Genomic DNA, 22,844 nt, shown 5'->3' on the forward strand with positions numbered 1-22,844 from the left:
TGATGGATGATGGATGGATGATGAATGATGGATGGATGGGTGGATGGATGATGGATGGATGATGGATGGATGATGGATGATGGATGGATGATGGATGGATGATGGATGGATGATGGATGGATGATGGATGATGGATGGCTGGATGGATGATGGATGGATGATGGATGGATGATGGATGATGGATGGATGATGGATGGATGATGGATGATGGATGGATGGATGGATGATGGATGGATGATGGATGGATGATGGATGATGGATGGATGATGGATGATGGATGGATGATGAATGGATGATGGATGACGGATGGATGATGGATGGATGATGGATGATGGATGATGGATGGATGATGGATGGATGATGGATGATGGATGGATGATGGATGATGGATGGATGATGGATGGATGATGGATGATGGATGGATGATGGATGGATGATGGATGATGGATGATGGATGGATGATGGATGATGGATGGATTATGGATGGATGATGGATGATGGATGGATGGATGGATGATGGATGGATGATGGATGGATGATGGATGATGGATGGATGATGGATGATGGATGGATGATGGATGGATGATGGATGATGGATGGATGATGGATGGATGATGGATGATGGATGGATGATGGATGATGGATGGATGATGGATGGATGATGGATGATGGATGATGGATGGATGATGGATGGATGATGGAGGGATGATGGATGGATGATGGATGGATGGATGATGGATGGATGATGGATGGATGATGGATGGATGATGGATGATGGATGGATGATGGATGATGGATGATGGATGGATGATGGATGATGGATGGATGATGGATGGATGATGGATGATGGATGGATGATGGATGATGGATGGATGATGGATGGATGATGGATGGATGATGGATGATGGATGATGGATGGATGATGGATGGATGATGGATGGATGATGGATGATGGATGGATGATGGATGGATGATGGATGGATGATGGATGATGGATGATGGATGGATGATGGATGGATGATGGATGCATGATGGATGGATGATGGATGATGGATGGATGATGGATGGATGATGGATGGATGATGGATGATGGATGGATGATGGATGGATGATGGATGATGGATGGATGATGGATGGATGATGGATGATGGATGGATGGATGGATGGATGATGGATGCATGATGGATGGATGATGGATGATGGATGGATGATGGATGGAGACAGAAAGGACCTTCTGTCGTCGCTTCTCTTTGCGTTTGTTCTCGGTCGCTTGCAGCATCTTTTCCTTCCACAGGTTGAAGAAATAAGATGGATCAGTGTAGAACTTCAGACCGTCCTTCTTATCGTCCCTAGAAGACATGGAGGGGGGTCAAACTGACATGTGGGGGAGGGACTGACAGGGGGGGGGGACTGACCTGTAGGGGGTCAGGATGTTCAGAGGGGGGGGCCTTTCGCAGTGCTGGTACATCTCCAGCACCGGGTTGAGGATGGAGCTCCGTGACACGGCCTGCTGGTCCTGGATGGTACTGCTTCTGAAGGCTTTCCTCATGTTGATGTCCTGCAGAGAGACTGAAGACACACAGCTGTCAGCAGCTGGATGGAAGGTTCTGGAGCGTCTAGAGGTTCCGACAGACACTCCTGAGAAAACTGAAGAGAAACATAAGAAAAAGCTGTTTTTACAGGTAAAGAAAACATATCAGGTAAGTTTTCCCGTCAATCCTTTTCATCAGACATGATATTCCATGCAGACGAGATGTTTCCATCATACAGAACGGGGACAGGAGGTCTGGCCAGGCTGACAGCTCAGACCGGTGCTCAAAAGGACACGCCCCTAAATATGCCGAAATATCCAGATTAAATTTTAAACGGGCGAGTTAGAACCCCCCCCCCCCCAAGTTTATTTCTACTATAAACATGTTAATTCCTGCTGAAAACGTGTTTATTTCTGCTGTAAACAAGTTTATTTATGCTGTAAACATGTTTATTGCTGCTGTAAATAAGTTTATTGCTGCTGTAATCATGTTTATTTTTGCTGTAAACATGGTTATTTCTGCTGTAAACATGTTTATTCCTTCTGTAAACATGTTTATTCCTGCTGGAAACAAGTTTATTCCTGCTGTAAACAAGTTTATTTCTGCTGTAAATAAGTTTATTCCTGCTGTAAGCGTGTTTATTTCTGCTGTTAACAAGTTTATTTCTGCTGTAAATAAGTTAATTCCTGCTGTAAACGTGTTTATTTCTGCTGTAAACGTGTTTATTTCTGCTGTAAACAAGTTTATTTATGCTGTAAACATGTTTATTGCTGCTGGAAATAACTTTATTGCTGCTGTAATCATGTTTATTTTTTGCTGTAAACATGGTTATTTCTGCTGTAAACATGTTTATTTCTGCTGTAAACAAGTTTATTCCTGCTGTAAACGTATTTATTTCTGCTGTAAGTGAGTATATTTCTGCTGTAAACATGTTTATTTCTGCTGTAAACATGTTTATTGCTGCTGTAAACATGTTTATTTCTGCTGAAACCATCGTTATTTCTGTTGTAAATATGTTTCTTCCTGCTGTAAACATGTTTATTGATGTTGTAAACGTGTTTATTTCTGCTGTAAAAGTGTTTGTTTCTGCTGTAAACATGTTTATTTCTGCTGTAAAAATGTTTATTGCTGCTGTAACCATGTTTATTTCTGCTGTAAATATGTTTATTCCTGCTGTAAACATGTTTATTCCTGCTGTAAACGTGTTTATTTCTGCTGTAAACGTGTTTATTTCTGCTGTAAACATGTTTATTTCTGCTGTAAACATGTTTATTTCTGCTGTAAACAAGTTTATTCCTGCTGTAAACGTATTTATTTCTGCTGTAAGTGAGTATATTTCTGCTGTAAACATGTTTATTTCTGCTGTAAACATCGTTATTTCTGCTGTAAATATGTTTATTTCTGCTGTAAACAATTTTATTCCTGCTGTAAACAACTTTATTTTTGCTGCAAAGTTCATGCCTGCTGTAAACGTGTTTATTTCTGCTGTAAACAAGTTTATTCCTGTTGTGAACAAGTTTATTCCTGCTGTAAAACTGTATATTCCTGTTGTAAACATGTTTATTTCTGCTGTAAACGTGTTTATTTCTGCAGTAATCATGTTTATTCCTGCTGTCAACGTATATATTTCTGCTGAAAACGAGTATATTTCTGCAGTAAACAAGTTTATTCCTGCTGTAAACAAGTTTATTTCTGCTGTAAACAAGTTTATCCCTGCTGTAAACTTGTTTATCCCTGCTGTAAACATGTTTATCCCTGCTGTAAACGTGTTTATTTCTGCTGTAAACATCGTTATTTCTGCTGTAAATATGTTTATTTCTGCTGTAAACAATTTTATTCCTGCTGTAAACAACTTTATTTTTGCTGTAAAGTTCATGCCTGCTGTAAACGTGTTTATTTCTGCTGTAAACAAGTTTATTCCTGTTGTGAACAAGTTTATTGCTGCTGTAAATAAGTTTATTGCTGCTGTAATCATGTTTATTTTTGCTGTAAACATGGTTATTTCTGCTGTAAACATGTTTATTCCTTCTGTAAACATGTTTATTCCTGCTGGAAACAAGTTTATTCCTGCTGTAAACAAGTTTATTTCTGCTGTAAATAAGTTTATTCCTGCTGTAAGCGTGTTTATTTCTGCTGTTAACAAGTTTATTTCTGCTGTAAATAAGTTAATTCCTGCTGTAAACGTGTTTATTTCTGCTGTAAACGTGTTTATTTCTGCTGTAAACAAGTTTATTTATGCTGTAAACATGTTTATTGCTGCTGGAAATAACTTTATTGCTGCTGTAATCATGTTTATTTTTTGCTGTAAACATGGTTATTTCTGCTGTAAACATGTTTATTTCTGCTGTAAACAAGTTTATTCCTGCTGTAAACGTATTTATTTCTGCTGTAAGTGAGTATATTTCTGCTGTAAACATGTTTATTTCTGCTGTAAACATGTTTATTGCTGCTGTAAACATGTTTATTTCTGCTGAAACCATCGTTATTTCTGTTGTAAATATGTTTCTTCCTGCTGTAAACATGTTTATTGATGTTGTAAACGTGTTTATTTCTGCTGTAAAAGTGTTTGTTTCTGCTGTAAACATGTTTATTTCTGCTGTAAAAATGTTTATTGCTGCTGTAACCATGTTTATTTCTGCTGTAAATATGTTTATTCCTGCTGTAAACATGTTTATTCCTGCTGTAAACGTGTTTATTTCTGCTGTAAACGTGTTTATTTCTGCTGTAAACATGTTTATTTCTGCTGTAAACATGTTTATTTCTGCTGTAAACAAGTTTATTCCTGCTGTAAACGTATTTATTTCTGCTGTAAGTGAGTATATTTCTGCTGTAAACATGTTTATTTCTGCTGTAAACATCGTTATTTCTGCTGTAAATATGTTTATTTCTGCTGTAAACAATTTTATTCCTGCTGTAAACAACTTTATTTTTGCTGCAAAGTTCATGCCTGCTGTAAACGTGTTTATTTCTGCTGTAAACAAGTTTATTCCTGTTGTGAACAAGTTTATTCCTGCTGTAAAACTGTATATTCCTGTTGTAAACATGTTTATTTCTGCTGTAAACGTGTTTATTTCTGCAGTAATCATGTTTATTCCTGCTGTCAACGTATATATTTCTGCTGAAAACGAGTATATTTCTGCAGTAAACAAGTTTATTCCTGCTGTAAACAAGTTTATTTCTGCTGTAAACAAGTTTATCCCTGCTGTAAACTTGTTTATCCCTGCTGTAAACATGTTTATCCCTGCTGTAAACGTGTTTATTTCTGCTGTAAACATCGTTATTTCTGCTGTAAATATGTTTATTTCTGCTGTAAACAATTTTATTCCTGCTGTAAACAACTTTATTTTTGCTGTAAAGTTCATGCCTGCTGTAAACGTGTTTATTTCTGCTGTAAACAAGTTTATTCCTGTTGTGAACAAGTTTATTCCTGCTGTAAAACTGTATATTCCTGTTGTAAACATGTTTATTTCTGCTGTAAACGTGTTTATTTCTGCAGTAATCATGTTTATTCCTGCTGTCAACGTATTTTTTTCTGCTGAAAACGAGTATATTTCTGCAGTAAACAAGTTTATTCCTGCTGTAAACAAGTTTATTTCTGCTGTAAACAAGTTTATCCCTGCTGTAAACTTGTTTATCCCTGCTGTAAACATGTTTATCCCTGCTGTAAACGTGTTTATTTCTGCTGTAAACATCGTTATTTCTGCTGTAAATATGTTTATTTCTGCTGTAAACAATTTTATTCCTGCTGTAAACAACTTTATTTTTGCTGCAAAGTTCATGCCTGCTGTAAACATGTTTATTTCTGCTGTAAACAAATTTATTCCTGTTGTGAACAAGTTTATTCCTGCTGTAAAAGTGTATATTCCTGTTGTAAACATGTTTATTTCTGCTGTAAATATGTTTATTCCTGCTGTAAACATGTTTATTGATGCTGTAAACGTGTTTATTCCTGCTGTAAACGTGTTTATTTCTGCTGAAAACATTGTTATTCCTGCTGTAAACGTGTTTATTTCTGCTTTAAATGTGTTTATTTCTGCTGTAAACATGTTTATTTCTGCTGTAAACATGTTTATTTCTGCTGTAAACAAGTTTATTCCTGTTGTGAACAAGTTTATTCCTGCTGTAAACGTGTTTATTTCTGCTGTAAACATAGTTATTTCTGCTGTAAACAAGTTTATCCCTGCCGTAAACGTGTTTATTTCTGCTGTAAACATAGTTTTTTTCTGCTGTAAACATGTTTATTCCTGCTGTAAACATGTTTATTTCTGCTGTAAACAAGTTTATTCCTGCTGTAAACATGTTTATTTCTGCTGTAAACGAGTTTTTTCCTGTTGTAAACAAGTTTATTCCTGCTGTAAACGTGTATATTCCTGTTGTAAACATGTTTATACCTGATGTAAACATGTTTATTTCAGCTGTAAACATGTTTATTTCTGCTGTAAATATGTTTATTCCTGTTGTAAACAAGTTTATTTTTGCTCTAAATAAGTTTATTCCTGCTGTAAACATGTTTATTTCTGCTGTAAACAAGTTTATTCCTGCTGTAAACATGTTTATTGCTGCTGTAAACAAGTTTATTACTGCTGTAAAGAACTTTATTTTTGCTGCAAAGTTCATGCCTGCTGTAAACGTGTTTATTTCTGCTGTAAACAAGTTTATTCCTGTTGTGAACAAGTTTATTCCTGCTGTAAACGTGTATATTCCTGTTGTAAACATGTTTATAAATGATGTAAACATGTTTATTTCTGCTGCTGTAAACATGTTTATTTCTGCTGTAAATATGTTTATTCCTGTTGTAAACAAGTTTATTTTTGCTCTAAATAAGTTTATTCCTGCTGTAAACATGTTTATTTCTGCTGTAAACAAGTTTATTCCTGCTGTAAACATGTTTATTGCTGCTGTAAACAAGTTTATTACTGCTGTAAAGAACTTTATTTTTGCTGCAAAGTTCATGCCTGCTGTAAAGGTGTTTATTTCTGCTGTAAACAAGTTTATTCCTGTTGTGAACAAGTTTATTCCTGCTGTAAAACTGTATATTCCTGTTGTAAACATGTTTATTTCTGCTGTAAACGTGTTTATTTCTGCAGTAATCATGTTTATTCCTGCTGTCAACGTATTTATTTCTGCTGAAAACGAGTATATTTCTGCAGTAAACAAGTTTATCCCTGCTGTAAACATGTTTATCCCTGCTGTAAACGTGTTTATTTCTGCTGTAAACATCGTTATTTCTGCTGTAAATATGTTTATTTCTGCTGTAAACAATTTTATTCCTGCTGTAAACAACTTTATTTTTGCTGCAAAGTTCATGCCTGCTGTAAACATGTTTATTTCTGCTGTAAACAAATTTATTCCTGTTGTGAACAAGTTTATTCCTGCTGTAAAAGTGTATATTCCTGTTGTAAACATGTTTATTTCTGCTGTAAATATGTTTATTCCTGCTGTAAACATGTTTATTGATGCTGTAAACGTGTTTATTCCTGCTGTAAACGTGTTTATTTCTGCTGAAAACATTGTTATTCCTGCTTTAAACGTGTTTATTTCTGCTTTAAATGTGTTTATTTCTGCTGTAAACATGTTTATTTCTGCTGCAAACATGTTTATTTCTGCTGTAAACAAGTTTATTCCTGTTGTGAACAAGTTTATTCCTGCTGTAAACGTGTTTATTTCTGCTGTAAACATAGTTATTTCTGCTGTAAACAAGTTTATCCCTGCCGTAAACGTGTTTATTTCTGCTGTAAACATCATTATTTCTGCTGTAAACATGTTTATTCCCGCTGTAAACATGTTTATTTCTGCTGTAAACATGTTTATTCCTGCTGTAAACATGTTTATTTCTGCTGTAAACGTGTTTATTCCTGTTGTGAACAAGTTTATTCCTGCTGTAAACGTGTTTATTTCTGCTGTAAACATAGTTATTTCTGCTGTAAACAAGTTTATCCCTGCCGTAAACGTGTTTATTCCTGCTGTAAACATGTTCATTGATGCTATAAACGTGTTTATTTCTGCTGTAAACAATTTTATTCCTGCTGTAAACAACTTTATTTTTGCTGTAAAGTTCATGCCTGCTGTAAACGTGTTTATTTCTGCTGTAAACGTGTTTATTCCTGTTGTGAACAAGTTTATTCCTGCTGTAAACGTGTTTATTTCTGCTGTAAACATAGTTATTTCTGCTGTAAACAAGTTTATCCCTGCCGTAAACGTGTTTATTCCTGCTGTAAACATGTTCATTGATGCTATAAACGTGTTTATTTCTGCTGAAAACATTGTTATTCCTGCTGTAAACGTGTTTATTTCTGCTTTAAATGTGTTTATTTCTGCTGTAAACATGTTTATTTCTGCTGTAAACATGTTTATTTCTGCTGTAAACAAGTTTATTCCTGTTGTGATCAAGTTTATTCCTGCTGTTAACGTGTTTATTTCTGCTGTAAACATAGTTATTTCTGCTGTAAACAAGTTTATTTCTGCTGTAAACATAGTTATTTCTGCTGTAAACAAGTTTATCCCTGCCGTAAACGTGTTTATTTCTGCTGTAAACATAGTTTTTTCTGCTGTAAACATGTTTATTCCTGCTGTAAACATGTTTATTTCTGCTGTAAACGTGTATATTCCTGTTGTAAACATGTTTATACCTGATGTAAACATGTTTATTTCTGCTGTAAATATGTTTATTCCTGTTGTAAACAAGTTTATTTTTGCTCTAAATAAGTTTATTCCTGCTGTAAACATGTTTATTTCTGCTGTAAACAAGTTTATTCCTGCTGTAAACATGTTTATTGCTGCTGTAAACAAGTTTATTACTGCTGTAAAGAACTTTATTTTTGCTGCAAAGTTCATGCCTGCTGTAAACGTGTTTATTTCTGCTGTAAAAAAGTTTATTCCTGTTGTGAACAAGTTTATTGCTGCTGTAAAAGTGTATATTCCTGTTGTAAACATGTTTATTTCTGCTGTAAACGTGTTTATTTCTGCAGTAAACATGTTTATTCCTGCTGTAAACGTATTTATTTCTGCTGAAAACGAGTATATTTCTGCTGTAAACATGTTTATTTCTGCTGTAAACGTGTTTATTCCTGCTGTAAACGTGTTTGTTGCTGCTGTAAATGAGTTTATTGCTGCTGTAAGCATGTTTATTTTTGCAGTAAACATGATTATTTCTGCTGTAAACATGTTTATTCATTCTGTAAACAAGTTTATTTCTGCTGTAAACAAGTTCATTTCTGCTGTAAACGTGTTTATTTCCACTGTAAATGAGTATATTTCTGCTGTTAACATGTTTATTTCTGCTGTAAACATGTTTATTGCTGCTGTAAACATGTTTATTTCTGCTGTAACCATCGTTATTTCTGTTGTAAATCTGTTTACTTCTGCTGTAAACATGTTTATTCCTGCTGTAAACGTGTTTATTTCTGCTGTAAACGTGTTTATTTCTGCTGTAGACATGTTCATTTCTGCTGTAAACATGTTTATTTCTGCTGTAAACGTATTTATTTCTGCTGTAAGTGAGTATATTTCTGCTGTAAACATGTTTATTTCTGCTGTAAACATGTTTATTCCTGCTGTAAACGTGTTTATTGCTGCTGTAAATGAGTTTATTGCAGCTGTAAGCATGTTTATTATTGCTATAAACATGATTATTTCTGCAGTAAACATGTTTATTCATTCTGTAAACAAGTTTATTTCTGCTGTAAACAAGTTCATTTCTGCTGTAAACGTGTTTATTTCTGCTGTAAATGTGTATATTTCTGCTGTAAACATGTTTATTTTTGCTGTAAACATGTTTATTGCTGCTGTAAACATGTTTATTTCTGCTGAAACCATCGTTATTTCTGTTGTAAACTTGTTTATCCCTGCTGTAAACATGTTTATCCCTGCTGTAAACGTGTTTATTTCTGCTGTAAACATCGTTATTTCTGCTGTAAATATGTTTATTTCTGCTGTAAACAATTTTATTCCTGCTGTAAACAACTTTATTTTTGCTGCAAAGTTCATGCCTGCTGTAAACGTGTTTATTTCTGCTGTAAACAAGTTTATTCCTGTTGTGAACAAGTTTATTCCTGCTGTAAAACTGTATATTCCTGTTGTAAACATGTTTATTTCTGCTGTAAACGTGTTTATTTCTGCAGTAATCATGTTTATTCCTGCTGTCAACGTATTTATTTCTGCTGAAAACGAGTATATTTCTGCAGTAAACATGTTTATTCCTGCTGTAAACAAGTTTACTTCTGCTTTAAACATGTTTATTCCTATTGTAAACGTGTTTATTTCTGCTGTAAACATGTTTATTTCTGCTGTAAACATGTTTATTTCTTCTATAAACAAGTTTATTTCTGCTGTAAACAAGATTATTCCTGCTGTAAACATGTTTATTTCTGCTGTAAACAAGTTTATTCCTGTTGTGAACAAGTTTATTCCTGCTGTAAACGTGTTTATTTCTGCAGTAAACATCGTTATTTCTGCTGTAAACATGTTTATTCCTGCTGTAAACGTGTATATTCCTGTTGTAAACATGTTTATTTCTGCTGTAAACATGTTTATTTCTGCTGTAAACAAGTTTATTCCTGTTGTGAACAAGTTTATTCCTGCTGTAAACGTGTTTATTTCTGCAGTAAACATCGTTATTTCTGCTGTAAACATGTTTATTCCTGCTGTAAACGTGTATATTCCTGTTGTAAACATGTTTATTTCTGCTGTAAACATGTTTATTTCTGCTGTAAGCGTGTTTATCCCTGCTGTTAACATATTTATTTCTGCTGTAAACATGTTTATTTCTGCTGTAAACATGTTCATTTCTGCTGTAAACATGTTTATTGATGCTGTAAACGTGTTTATTCCTGCTGAAAACGTGTTTATGTCTGCTGTAAACATTGTTATTTCTGCTGTAAACGTGTTTATTCCTGTTGTGAACAAGTTTATTCCTGCTGTAAATTAGTATATTTCTGCTGTAAACAACTTTATTTTTGCTGCAAAGTTCATGCCTGCTGTAAACATGTTTATTCCTGCTGTCAACGTATTTATTTCTGCTGAAAACGAGTATATTCCTGCTGTAAACAAGTTTACTTCTGCTTTAAACATGTTTATTCCTATTGTAAACGTGTTTATTTCTGCTGTAAACATGTTTATTTCTGCTGTAAACATGTTTATTTCATCTATAAACAAGTTTATTTCTGCTGTAAACAAGATTATTCCTGCTGTAAACATGTTTATTTCTGCTGTAAACAAGTTTATTCCTGTTGTGAACAAGTTTATTCCTGCTGTAAACATGTTTATTTCTGCTGTAAGCGTGTTTATCCCTGCTGTTAACATATTTATTTCTGCTGTAAACATGTTTATTTCTGCTGTAAACATGTTTATTTCTGCTGTAAACATGTTTATTTCTGCTGTAAGCGTGTTTATCCCTGCTGTTAACATATTTATTTCTGCTGTAAACATGTTTATTTCTGCTGTAAACATGTTCATTTCTGCTGTAAACATGTTTATTGATGCTGTAAACGTGTTTATTCCTGCTGAAAACGTGTTTATGTCTGCTGTAAACATTATTTCTGCTGTAAACGTGTTTATTCCTGTTGTGAACAAGTTTATTCCTGCTGTAAATTAGTATATTTCTGCTGTAAACAACTTTATTTTTGCTGCAAAGTTCATGCCTGCTGTAAACATGTTTATTTCTGCTGTAAATGAGTATATTTCTGCTGTAAACAACTTTATTTTTGCTGCAAAGTTCATGCCTGCTGTAAACATGTTTATTTCTGCTGTAAATATGTTTATTTCTGCTGTAAACAAGTTTATTCCTCTTGTGAATAAGTTTATTCCTGCTGTAAATGTGTTTACTTCTGCTGTAAATGTGTTTATTTCTGCTGTAAACATAGTTATTTCTGCTGTAAACAAGTTTATCCCTGCCGTAAACGTGTTTATTTCTGCTGTAAACATCGTTATTTCTGCTGTAAACATGTTTATTTCTGCTGTAAACAAGTTTATTCCTGTTGTGAACAAGTTTATTCCTGCTGTAAACGTGTTTATTTCTGCTGTAAACATAGTTATTTCTGCTGTAAACAAGTTTATCCCTGCCGTAAACGTGTTTATTTCTGCTGTAAACATCATTATTTCTGCTGTAAACAAGTTTATTACTGCTGTAAAGAACTTTATTTTTGCTGCAAAGTTCATGCCTGCTGTAAACGTGTTTATTTCTGCTGTAAACAAGTTTATTCCTGTTGTGAACAAGTTTATTCCTGCTGTAAACGTGTATATTCCTGTTGTAAACATGTTTATAAATGATGTAAACATGTTTATTTCTGCTGTAAACATGTTTATTTCTGCTGTAAATATGTTTATTCCTGTTGTAAACAAGTTTATTTTTGCTCTAAATAAGTTTATTCCTGCTGTAAACATGTTTATTTCTGCTGTAAACAAGTTTATTCCTGCTGTAAACATGTTTATTGCTGCTGTAAACAAGTTTATTACTGCTGTAAAGAACTTTATTTTTGCTGCAAAGTTCATGCCTGCTGTAAAGGTGTTTATTTCTGCTGTAAACAAGTTTATTCCTGTTGTGAACAAGTTTATTCCTGCTGTAAAACTGTATATTCCTGTTGTAAACATGTTTATTTCTGCTGTAAACGTGTTTATTTCTGCAGTAATCATGTTTATTCCTGCTGTCAACGTATTTATTTCTGCTGAAAACGAGTATATTTCTGCAGTAAACAAGTTTATCCCTGCTGTAAACATGTTTATCCCTGCTGTAAACGTGTTTATTTCTGCTGTAAACATCGTTATTTCTGCTGTAAATATGTTTATTTCTGCTGTAAACAATTTTATTCCTGCTGTAAACAACTTTATTTTTGCTGCAAAGTTCATGCCTGCTGTAAACATGTTTATTTCTGCTGTAAACAAATTTATTCCTGTTGTGAACAAGTTTATTCCTGCTGTAAAAGTGTATATTCCTGTTGTAAACATGTTTATTTCTGCTGTAAATATGTTTATTCCTGCTGTAAACATGTTTATTGATGCTGTAAACGTGTTTATTCCTGCTGTAAACGTGTTTATTTCTGCTGAAAACATTGTTATTCCTGCTTTAAACGTGTTTATTTCTGCTTTAAATGTGTTTATTTCTGCTGTAAACATGTTTATTTCTGCTGTAAACATGTTTATTTCTGCTGTAAACAAGTTTATTCCTGTTGTGAACAAGTTTATTCCTGCTGTAAACGTGTTTATTTCTGCTGTAAACATAGTTATTTCTGCTGTAAACAAGTTTATCCCTGCCGTAAACGTGTTTATTTCTGCTGTAAACATCATTATTTCTGCTGTAAACATGTTTATTCCCGCTGTAAACATGTTTATTTCTGCTGTAAACATGTTTATTCCTGCTGTAAACATGTTTATTTCTGCTGTAAACGTGTTTATTCCTGTTGTGAACAAGTTTATTCCTGCTGTAAACGTGTTTATTTCTGCTGTAAACATAGTTATTTCTGCTGTAAACAAGTTTATCCCTGCCGTAAACGTGTTTATTCCTGCTGTAAACATGTTCATTGATGCTATAAACGTGTTTATTTCTGCTGTAAACAATTTTATTCCTGCTGTAAACAACTTTATTTTTGCTGTAAAGTTCATGCCTGCTGTAAACGTGTTTATTTCTGCTGTAAACGTGTTTATTCCTGTTGTGAACAAGTTTATTCCTGCTGTAAACGTGTTTATTTCTGCTGTAAACATAGTTATTTCTGCTGTAAACAAGTTTATCCCTGCCGTAAACGTGTTTATTCCTGCTGTAAACATGTTCATTGATGCTATAAACGTGTTTATTTCTGCTGAAAACATTGTTATTCCTGCTGTAAACGTGTTTATTTCTGCTTTAAATGTGTTTATTTCTGCTGTAAACATGTTTATTTCTGCTGTAAACATGTTTATTTCTGCTGTAAACAAGTTTATTCCTGTTGTGATCAAGTTTATTCCTGCTGTTAACGTGTTTATTTCTGCTGTAAACATAGTTATTTCTGCTGTAAACAAGTTTATTTCTGCTGTAAACATAGTTATTTCTGCTGTAAACAAGTTTATCCCTGCCGTAAACGTGTTTATTTCTGCTGTAAACATAGTTTTTTTCTGCTGTAAACATGTTTATTCCTGCTGTAAACATGTTTATTTCTGCTGTAAACAAGTTTATTCCTGCTGTAAACATGTTTATTTCTGCTGTAAACGTGTATATTCCTGTTGTAAACATGTTTATACCTGATGTAAACATGTTTATTTCTGCTGTAAATATGTTTATTCCTGTTGTAAACAAGTTTATTTTTGCTCTAAATAAGTTTATTCCTGCTGTAAACATGTTTATTTCTGCTGTAAACAAGTTTATTCCTGCTGTAAACATGTTTATTGCTGCTGTAAACAAGTTTATTACTGCTGTAAAGAACTTTATTTTTGCTGCAAAGTTCATGCCTGCTGTAAACGTGTTTATTTCTGCTGTAAAAAAGTTCATTCCTGTTGTGAACAAGTTTATTGCTGCTGTAAAAGTGTATATTCCTGTTGTAAACATGTTTATTTCTGCTGTAAACGTGTTTATTTCTGCAGTAAACATGTTTATTCCTGCTGTAAACGTATTTATTTCTGCTGAAAACGAGTATATTTCTGCTGTAAACATGTTTATTTCTGCTGTAAACGTGTTTATTCCTGCTGTAAACGTGTTTGTTGCTGCTGTAAATGAGTTTATTGCTGCTGTAAGCATGTTTATTTTTGCAGTAAACATGATTATTTCTGCTGTAAACATGTTTATTCATTCTGTAAACAAGTTTATTTCTGCTGTAAACAAGTTCATTTCTGCTGTAAACGTGTTTATTTCCACTGTAAATGAGTATATTTCTGCTGTTAACATGTTTATTTCTGCTGTAAACATGTTTATTGCTGCTGTAAACATGTTTATTTCTGCTGTAACCATCGTTATTTCTGTTGTAAATCTGTTTACTTCTGCTGTAAACATGTTTATTCCTGCTGTAAACGTGTTTATTTCTGCTGTAAACGTGTTTATTTCTGCTGTAGACATGTTCATTTCTGCTGTAAACATGTTTATTTCTGCTGTAAACGTATTTATTTCTGCTGTAAGTGAGTATATTTCTGCTGTAAACATGTTTATTTCTGCTGTAAACATGTTTATTCCTGCTGTAAACGTGTTTATTGCTGCTGTAAATGAGTTTATTGCAGCTGTAAGCATGTTTATTATTGCTATAAACATGATTATTTCTGCAGTAAACATGTTTATTCATTCTGTAAACAAGTTTATTTCTGCTGTAAACAAGTTCATTTCTGCTGTAAACGTGTTTATTTCTGCTGTAAATGTGTATATTTCTGCTGTAAACATGTTTATTTTTGCTGTAAACATGTTTATTGCTGCTGTAAACATGTTTATTTCTGCTGAAACCATCGTTATTTCTGTTGTAAACTTGTTTATCCCTGCTGTAAACATGTTTATCCCTGCTGTAAACGTGTTTATTTCTGCTGTAAACATCGTTATTTCTGCTGTAAATATGTTTATTTCTGCTGTAAACAATTTTATTCCTGCTGTAAACTTTATTTTTGCTGCAAAGTTCATGCCTGCTGTAAACGTGTTTATTTCTGCTGTAAACAAGTTTATTCCTGTTGTGAACAAGTTTATTCCTGCTGTAAAACTGTATATTCCTGTTGTAAACATGTTTATTTCTGCTGTAAACGTGTTTATTTCTGCAGTAATCATGTTTATTCCTGCTGTCAACGTATTTATTTCTGCTGAAAACGAGTATATGTCTGCAGTAAACATGTTTATTCCTGCTGTAAACAAGTTTACTTCTGCTTTAAACATGTTTATTCCTATTGTAAACGTGTTTATTTCTGCTGTAAACATGTTTATTTCTGCTGTAAACATGTTTATTTCTTCTATAAACAAGTTTATTTCTGCTGTAAACAAGATTATTCCTGCTGTAAACATGTTTATTTCTGCTGTAAACAAGTTTATTCCTGTTGTGAACAAGTTTATTCCTGCTGTAAACGTGTTTATTTCTGCAGTAAACATCGTTATTTCTGCTGTAAACATGTTTATTCCTGCTGTAAACGTGTATATTCCTGTTGTAAACATGTTTATTTCTGCTGTAAACATGTTTATTTCTGCTGTAAACAAGTTTATTCCTGTTGTGAACAAGTTTATTCCTGCTGTAAACGTGTTTATTTCTGCAGTAAACATCGTTATTTCTGCTGTAAACATGTTTATTCCTGCTGTAAACGTGTATATTCCTGTTGTAAACATGTTTATTTCTGCTGTAAACATGTTTATTTCTGCTGTAAGCGTGTTTATCCCTGCTGTTAACATATTTATTTCTGCTGTAAACATGTTTATTTCTGCTGTAAACATGTTCATTTCTGCTGTAAACATGTTTATTGATGCTGTAAACGTGTTTATTCCTGCTGAAAACGTGTTTATGTCTGCTGTAAACATTGTTATTTCTGCTGTAAACGTGTTTATTCCTGCTGTAAACGTGTTTGTTGCTGCTGTAAATGAGTTTATTGCTGCTGTAAGCATGTTTATTTTTGCAGTAAACATGATTATTTCTGCTGTAAACATGTTTATTCATTCTGTAAACAAGTTTATTTCTGCTGTAAACAAGTTCATTTCTGCTGTAAACGTGTTTATTTCCACTGTAAATGAGTATATTTCTGCTGTTAACATGTTTATTTCTGCTGTAAACATGTTTATTGCTGCTGTAAACATGTTTATTTCTGCTGTAACCATCGTTATTTCTGTTGTAAATCTGTTTACTTCTGCTGTAAACATGTTTATTCCTGCTGTAAACGTGTTTATTTCTGCTGTAAACGTGTTTATTTCTGCTGTAGACATGTTCATTTCTGCTGTAAACATGTTTATTTCTGCTGTAAACGTATTTATTTCTGCTGTAAGTGAGTATATTTCTGCTGTAAACATGTTTATTTCTGCTGTAAACATGTTTATTCCTGCTGTAAACGTGTTTATTGCTGCTGTAAATGAGTTTATTGCAGCTGTAAGCATGTTTATTATTGCTATAAACATGATTATTTCTGCAGTAAACATGTTTATTCATTCTGTAAACAAGTTTATTTCTGCTGTAAACAAGTTCATTTCTGCTGTAAACGTGTTTATTTCTGCTGTAAATGTGTATATTTCTGCTGTAAACATGTTTATTTTTGCTGTAAACATGTTTATTGCTGCTGTAAACATGTTTATTTCTGCTGAAACCATCGTTATTTCTGTTGTAAACTTGTTTATCCCTGCTGTAAACATGTTTATCCCTGCTGTAAACGTGTTTATTTCTGCTGTAAACATCGTTATTTCTGCTGTAAATATGTTTATTTCTGCTGTAAACAATTTTATTCCTGCTGTAAACTTTATTTTTGCTGCAAAGTTCATGCCTGCTGTAAACGTGTTTATTTCTGCTGTAAACAAGTTTATTCCTGTTGTGAACAAGTTTATTCCTGCTGTAAAACTGTATATTCCTGTTGTAAACATGTTTATTTCTGCTGTAAACGTGTTTATTTCTGCAGTAATCATGTTTATTCCTGCTGTCAACGTATTTATTTCTGCTGAAAACGAGTATATTTCTGCAGTAAACATGTTTATTCCTGCTGTAAACAAGTTTACTTCTGCTTTAAACATGTTTATTCCTATTGTAAACGTGTTTATTTCTGCTGTAAACATGTTTATTTCTGCTGTAAACATGTTTATTTCTTCTATAAACAAGTTTATTTCTGCTGTAAACAAGATTATTCCTGCTGTAAACATGTTTATTTCTGCTGTAAACAAGTTTATTCCTGTTGTGAACAAGTTTATTCCTGCTGTAAACGTGTTTATTTCTGCAGTAAACATCGTTATTTCTGCTGTAAACATGTTTATTCCTGCTGTAAACGTGTATATTCCTGTTGTAAACATGTTTATTTCTGCTGTAAACATGTTTATTTCTGCTGTAAACAAGTTTATTCCTGTTGTGAACAAGTTTATTCCTGCTGTAAACGTGTTTATTTCTGCAGTAAACATCGTTATTTCTGCTGTAAACATGTTTATTCCTGCTGTAAACGTGTATATTCCTGTTGTAAACATGTTTATTTCTGCTGTAAACATGTTTATTTCTGCTGTAAGCGTGTTTATCCCTGCTGTTAACATATTTATTTCTGCTGTAAACATGTTTATTTCTGCTGTAAACATGTTCATTTCTGCTGTAAACATGTTTATTTTTGCTGTAAACATGTTTATTGCTGCTGTAAACATGTTTATTTCTGCTGAAACCATCGTTATTTCTGTTGTAAACTTGTTTATCCCTGCTGTAAACATGTTTATCCCTGCTGTAAACGTGTTTATTTCTGCTGTAAACATCGTTATTTCTGCTGTAAATATGTTTATTTCTGCTGTAAACAATTTTATTCCTGCTGTAAACTTTATTTTTGCTGCAAAGTTCATGCCTGCTGTAAACGTGTTTATTTCTGCTGTAAACAAGTTTATTCCTGTTGTGAACAAGTTTATTCCTGCTGTAAAACTGTATATTCCTGTTGTAAACATGTTTATTTCTGCTGTAAACGTGTTTATTTCTGCAGTAATCATGTTTATTCCTGCTGTCAACGTATTTATTTCTGCTGAAAACGAGTATATGTCTGCAGTAAACATGTTTATTCCTGCTGTAAACAAGTTTACTTCTGCTTTAAACATGTTTATTCCTATTGTAAACGTGTTTATTTCTGCTGTAAACATGTTTATTTCTTCTATAAACAAGTTTATTTCTGCTGTAAACAAGATTATTCCTGCTGTAAACATGTTTATTTCTGCTGTAAACAAGTTTATTCCTGTTGTGAACAAGTTTATTCCTGCTGTAAACGTGTTTATTTCTGCAGTAAACATCGTTATTTCTGCTGTAAACATGTTTATTCCTGCTGTAAACGTGTATATTCCTGTTGTAAACATGTTTATTTCTGCTGTAAACATGTTTATTTCTGCTGTAAACAAGTTTATTCCTGTTGTGAACAAGTTTATTCCTGCTGTAAACGTGTTTATTTCTGCAGTAAACATCGTTATTTCTGCTGTAAACATGTTTATTCCTGCTGTAAACGTGTATATTCCTGTTGTAAACATGTTTATTTCTGCTGTAAACATGTTTATTTCTGCTGTAAGCGTGTTTATTCCTGCTGTTAACATATTTATTTCTGCTGTAAACATGTTTATTTCTGCTGTAAACATGTTCATTTCTGCTGTAAACATGTTTATTGATGCTGTAAACGTGTTTATTCCTGCTGAAAACGTGTTTATGTCTGCTGTAAACATTGTTATTTCTGCTGTAAACGTGTTTATTCCTGCTGTAAACGTGTTTGTTGCTGCTGTAAATGAGTTTATTGCTGCTGTAAGCATGTTTATTTTTGCAGTAAACATGATTATTTCTGCTGTAAACATGTTTATTCATTCTGTAAACAAGTTTATTTCTGCTGTAAACAAGTTCATTTCTGCTGTAAACGTGTTTATTTCCACTGTAAATGAGTATATTTCTGCTGTTAACATGTTTATTTCTGCTGTAAACATGTTTATTGCTGCTGTAAACATGTTTATTTCTGCTGTAACCATCGTTATTTCTGTTGTAAATCTGTTTACTTCTGCTGTAAACATGTTTATTCCTGCTGTAAACGTGTTTATTTCTGCTGTAAACGTGTTTATTTCTGCTGTAGACATGTTCATTTCTGCTGTAAACATGTTTATTTCTGCTGTAAACGTATTTATTTCTGCTGTAAGTGAGTATATTTCTGCTGTAAACATGTTTATTTCTGCTGTAAACATGTTTATTCCTGCTGTAAACGTGTTTATTGCTGCTGTAAATGAGTTTATTGCAGCTGTAAGCATGTTTATTATTGCTATAAACATGATTATTTCTGCAGTAAACATGTTTATTCATTCTGTAAACAAGTTTATTTCTGCTGTAAACAAGTTCATTTCTGCTGTAAACGTGTTTATTTCTGCTGTAAATGTGTATATTTCTGCTGTAAACATGTTTATTTTTGCTGTAAACATGTTTATTGCTGCTGTAAACATGTTTATTTCTGCTGAAACCATCGTTATTTCTGTTGTAAACTTGTTTATCCCTGCTGTAAACATGTTTATCCCTGCTGTAAACGTGTTTATTTCTGCTGTAAACATCGTTATTTCTGCTGTAAATATGTTTATTTCTGCTGTAAACAATTTTATTCCTGCTGTAAACTTTATTTTTGCTGCAAAGTTCATGCCTGCTGTAAACGTGTTTATTTCTGCTGTAAACAAGTTTATTCCTGTTGTGAACAAGTTTATTCCTGCTGTAAAACTGTATATTCCTGTTGTAAACATGTTTATTTCTGCTGTAAACGTGTTTATTTCTGCAGTAATCATGTTTATTCCTGCTGTCAACGTATTTATTTCTGCTGAAAACGAGTATATTTCTGCAGTAAACATGTTTATTCCTGCTGTAAACAAGTTTACTTCTGCTTTAAACATGTTTATTCCTATTGTAAACGTGTTTATTTCTGCTGTAAACATGTTTATTTCTGCTGTAAACATGTTTATTTCTTCTATAAACAAGTTTATTTCTGCTGTAAACAAGATTATTCCTGCTGTAAACATGTTTATTTCTGCTGTAAACAAGTTTATTCCTGTTGTGAACAAGTTTATTCCTGCTGTAAACGTGTTTATTTCTGCAGTAAACATCGTTATTTCTGCTGTAAACATGTTTATTCCTGCTGTAAACGTGTATATTCCTGTTGTAAACATGTTTATTTCTGCTGTAAACATGTTTATTTCTGCTGTAAACAAGTTTATTCCTGTTGTGAACAAGTTTATTCCTGCTGTAAACGTGTTTATTTCTGCAGTAAACATCGTTATTTCTGCTGTAAACATGTTTATTCCTGCTGTAAACGTGTATATTCCTGTTGTAAACATGTTTATTTCTGCTGTAAACATGTTTATTTCTGCTGTAAGCGTGTTTATCCCTGCTGTTAACATATTTATTTCTGCTGTAAACATGTTTATTTCTGCTGTAAACATGTTCATTTCTGCTGTAAACATGTTTATTGATGCTGTAAACGTGTTTATTCCTGCTGAAAACGTGTTTATGTCTGCTGTAAACATTGTTATTTCTGCTGTAAACGTGTTTATTCCTGTTGTGAACAAGTTTATTCCTGCTGTAAATTAGTATATTTCTGCTGTAAACAACTTTATTTTTGCTGCAAAGTTCATGCCTGCTGTAAACATGTTTATTCCTGCTGTCAACGTATTTATTTCTGCTGAAAACGAGTATATTCCTGCTGTAAACAAGTTTACTTCTGCTTTAAACATGTTTATTCCTATTGTAAACGTGTTTATTTCTGCTGTAAACATGTTTATTTCTGCTGTAAACATGTTTATTTCATCTATAAACAAGTTTATTTCTGCTGTAAACAAGATTATTCCTGCTGTAAACATGTTTATTTCTGCTGTAAACAAGTTTATTCCTGTTGTGAACAAGTTTATTCCTGCTGTAAACATGTTTATTTCTGCTGTAAGCGTGTTTATCCCTGCTGTTAACATATTTATTTCTGCTGTAAACATGTTTATTTCTGCTGTAAACATGTTTATTTCTGCTGTAAGCGTGTTTATCCCTGCTGTTAACATATTTATTTCTGCTGTAAACATGTTTATTTCTGCTGTAAACATGTTCATTTCTGCTGTAAACATGTTTATTGATGCTGTAAACGTGTTTATTCCTGCTGAAAACGTGTTTATGTCTGCTGTAAACATTATTTCTGCTGTAAACGTGTTTATTCCTGTTGTGAACAAGTTTATTCCTGCTGTAAATTAGTATATTTCTGCTGTAAACAACTTTATTTTTGCTGCAAAGTTCATGCCTGCTGTAAACATGTTTATTTCTGCTGTAAATGAGTATATTTCTGCTGTAAACAACTTTATTTTTGCTGCAAAGTTCATGCCTGCTGTAAACATGTTTATTTCTGCTGTAAACATGTTTATTTCTGCTGTAAACAAGTTTATTCCTCTTGTGAATAAGTTTATTCCTGCTGTAAATGTGTTTACTTCTGCTGTAAATTGTTTATTTCTGCTGTAAACATAGTTATTTCTGCTGTAAACAAGTTTATCCCTGCCGTAAACGTGTTTATTTCTGCTGTAAACATCGTTATTTCTGCTGTAAACATGTTTATTTCTGCTGTAAACAAGTTTATTCCTGTTGTGAACAAGTTTATTCCTGCTGTAAACGTGTTTATTTCTGCTGTAAACATAGTTATTTCTGCTGTAAACAAGTTTATCCCTGCCGTAAACGTGTTTATTTCTGCTGTAAACATCATTATTTCTGCTGTAAACATGTTTATTCCCGCTGTAAACATGTTTATTTTTGCTGTAAACAAGTTTATTCCTGCTGTAAACATGTTTATTTCTGCTGTAAACATAGTTATTTCTGCTGTAAACAAGTCTATCCCTGCCGTAAACGTGTTTATTTCTGCTGTAAACATCATTATTTCTGCTGTAAACGTGTTTATTCCTGCTGTAAACATGTTCATTGATGCTATAAACGTGTTTATTCCTGCTGTAAACGTGTTTATTTCTGCTGAAAACGTTATTCCTGCTGTAAACGTGTTTATTTCTGCTTTAAATGTGTTTATTTCTGCTGTAAACAAGTTTATTCCTGCTGTAAACGTATTTATTTCTGCTGAAAACGAGTATATTTCTGCTGTAAACATGTTTATTTCTGCTGTAAACGTGTTTATTCCTGCTGTAAACGTGTTTGTTGCTGCTGTAAATGAGTTTATTGCTGCTGTAAGCATGTTTATTTTTGCAGTAAACATGATTATTTCTGCTGTAAACATGTTTATTCATTCTGTAAACAAGTTTATTTCTGCTGTAAACAAGTTCATTTCTGCTGTAAACGTGTTTATTTCTGCTGTAAACATCATTATTTCTGCTGTAAACGTGTTTATTCCTGCTGTAAACATGTTCATTGATGCTATAAACGTGTTTATTCCTGCTGTAAACGTGTTTATTTCTGCTGAAAACGTTATTCCTGCTGTAAACGTGTTTATTTCTGCTTTAAATGTGTTTATTTCTGCTGTAAACAAGTTTATTCCTGCTGTAAACGTATTTATTTCTGCTGAAAACGAGTATATTTCTGCTGTAAACATGTTTATTTCTGCTGTAAACGTGTTTATTCCTGCTGTAAACGTGTTTGTTGCTGCTGTAAATGAGTTTATTGCTGCTGTAAGCATGTTTATTTTTGCAGTAAACATGATTATTGCTGCTGTAAACATGTTTATTTCTGCTGAAACCATCGTTATTTCTGTTGTAAATATGTT

The 22,844-nt window shown here is 33.0% G+C and overlaps 1 protein-coding gene across 1 annotated transcript in view; it reads right to left on the bottom strand.

Moving 5' to 3' along the window:
* Window positions 1–22,844, bottom strand: part of LOC306774294 (actin-binding protein WASF3-like) — a gene marked incomplete at both ends in the record, with an annotated part of 120,405 nt that overhangs the window by 12,618 nt on the left and 84,943 nt on the right. Inside the window, 2 exons of the mRNA XM_079264294.1 lie at window positions 1,232–1,349; window positions 1,416–1,569. Coding sequence (XP_079120420.1) covers window positions 1,232–1,349; window positions 1,416–1,569 — 272 coding nt within the window. The remainder of the gene's footprint in view (window positions 1–1,231; window positions 1,350–1,415; window positions 1,570–22,844) is intronic.

This window comes from Telmatherina bonti (genome assembly GCF_933228915.1).
Source record: "Telmatherina bonti genome assembly, chromosome: 3".
Taxonomy (NCBI): Eukaryota; Metazoa; Chordata; class Actinopteri; order Atheriniformes; family Telmatherinidae; genus Telmatherina; species Telmatherina bonti.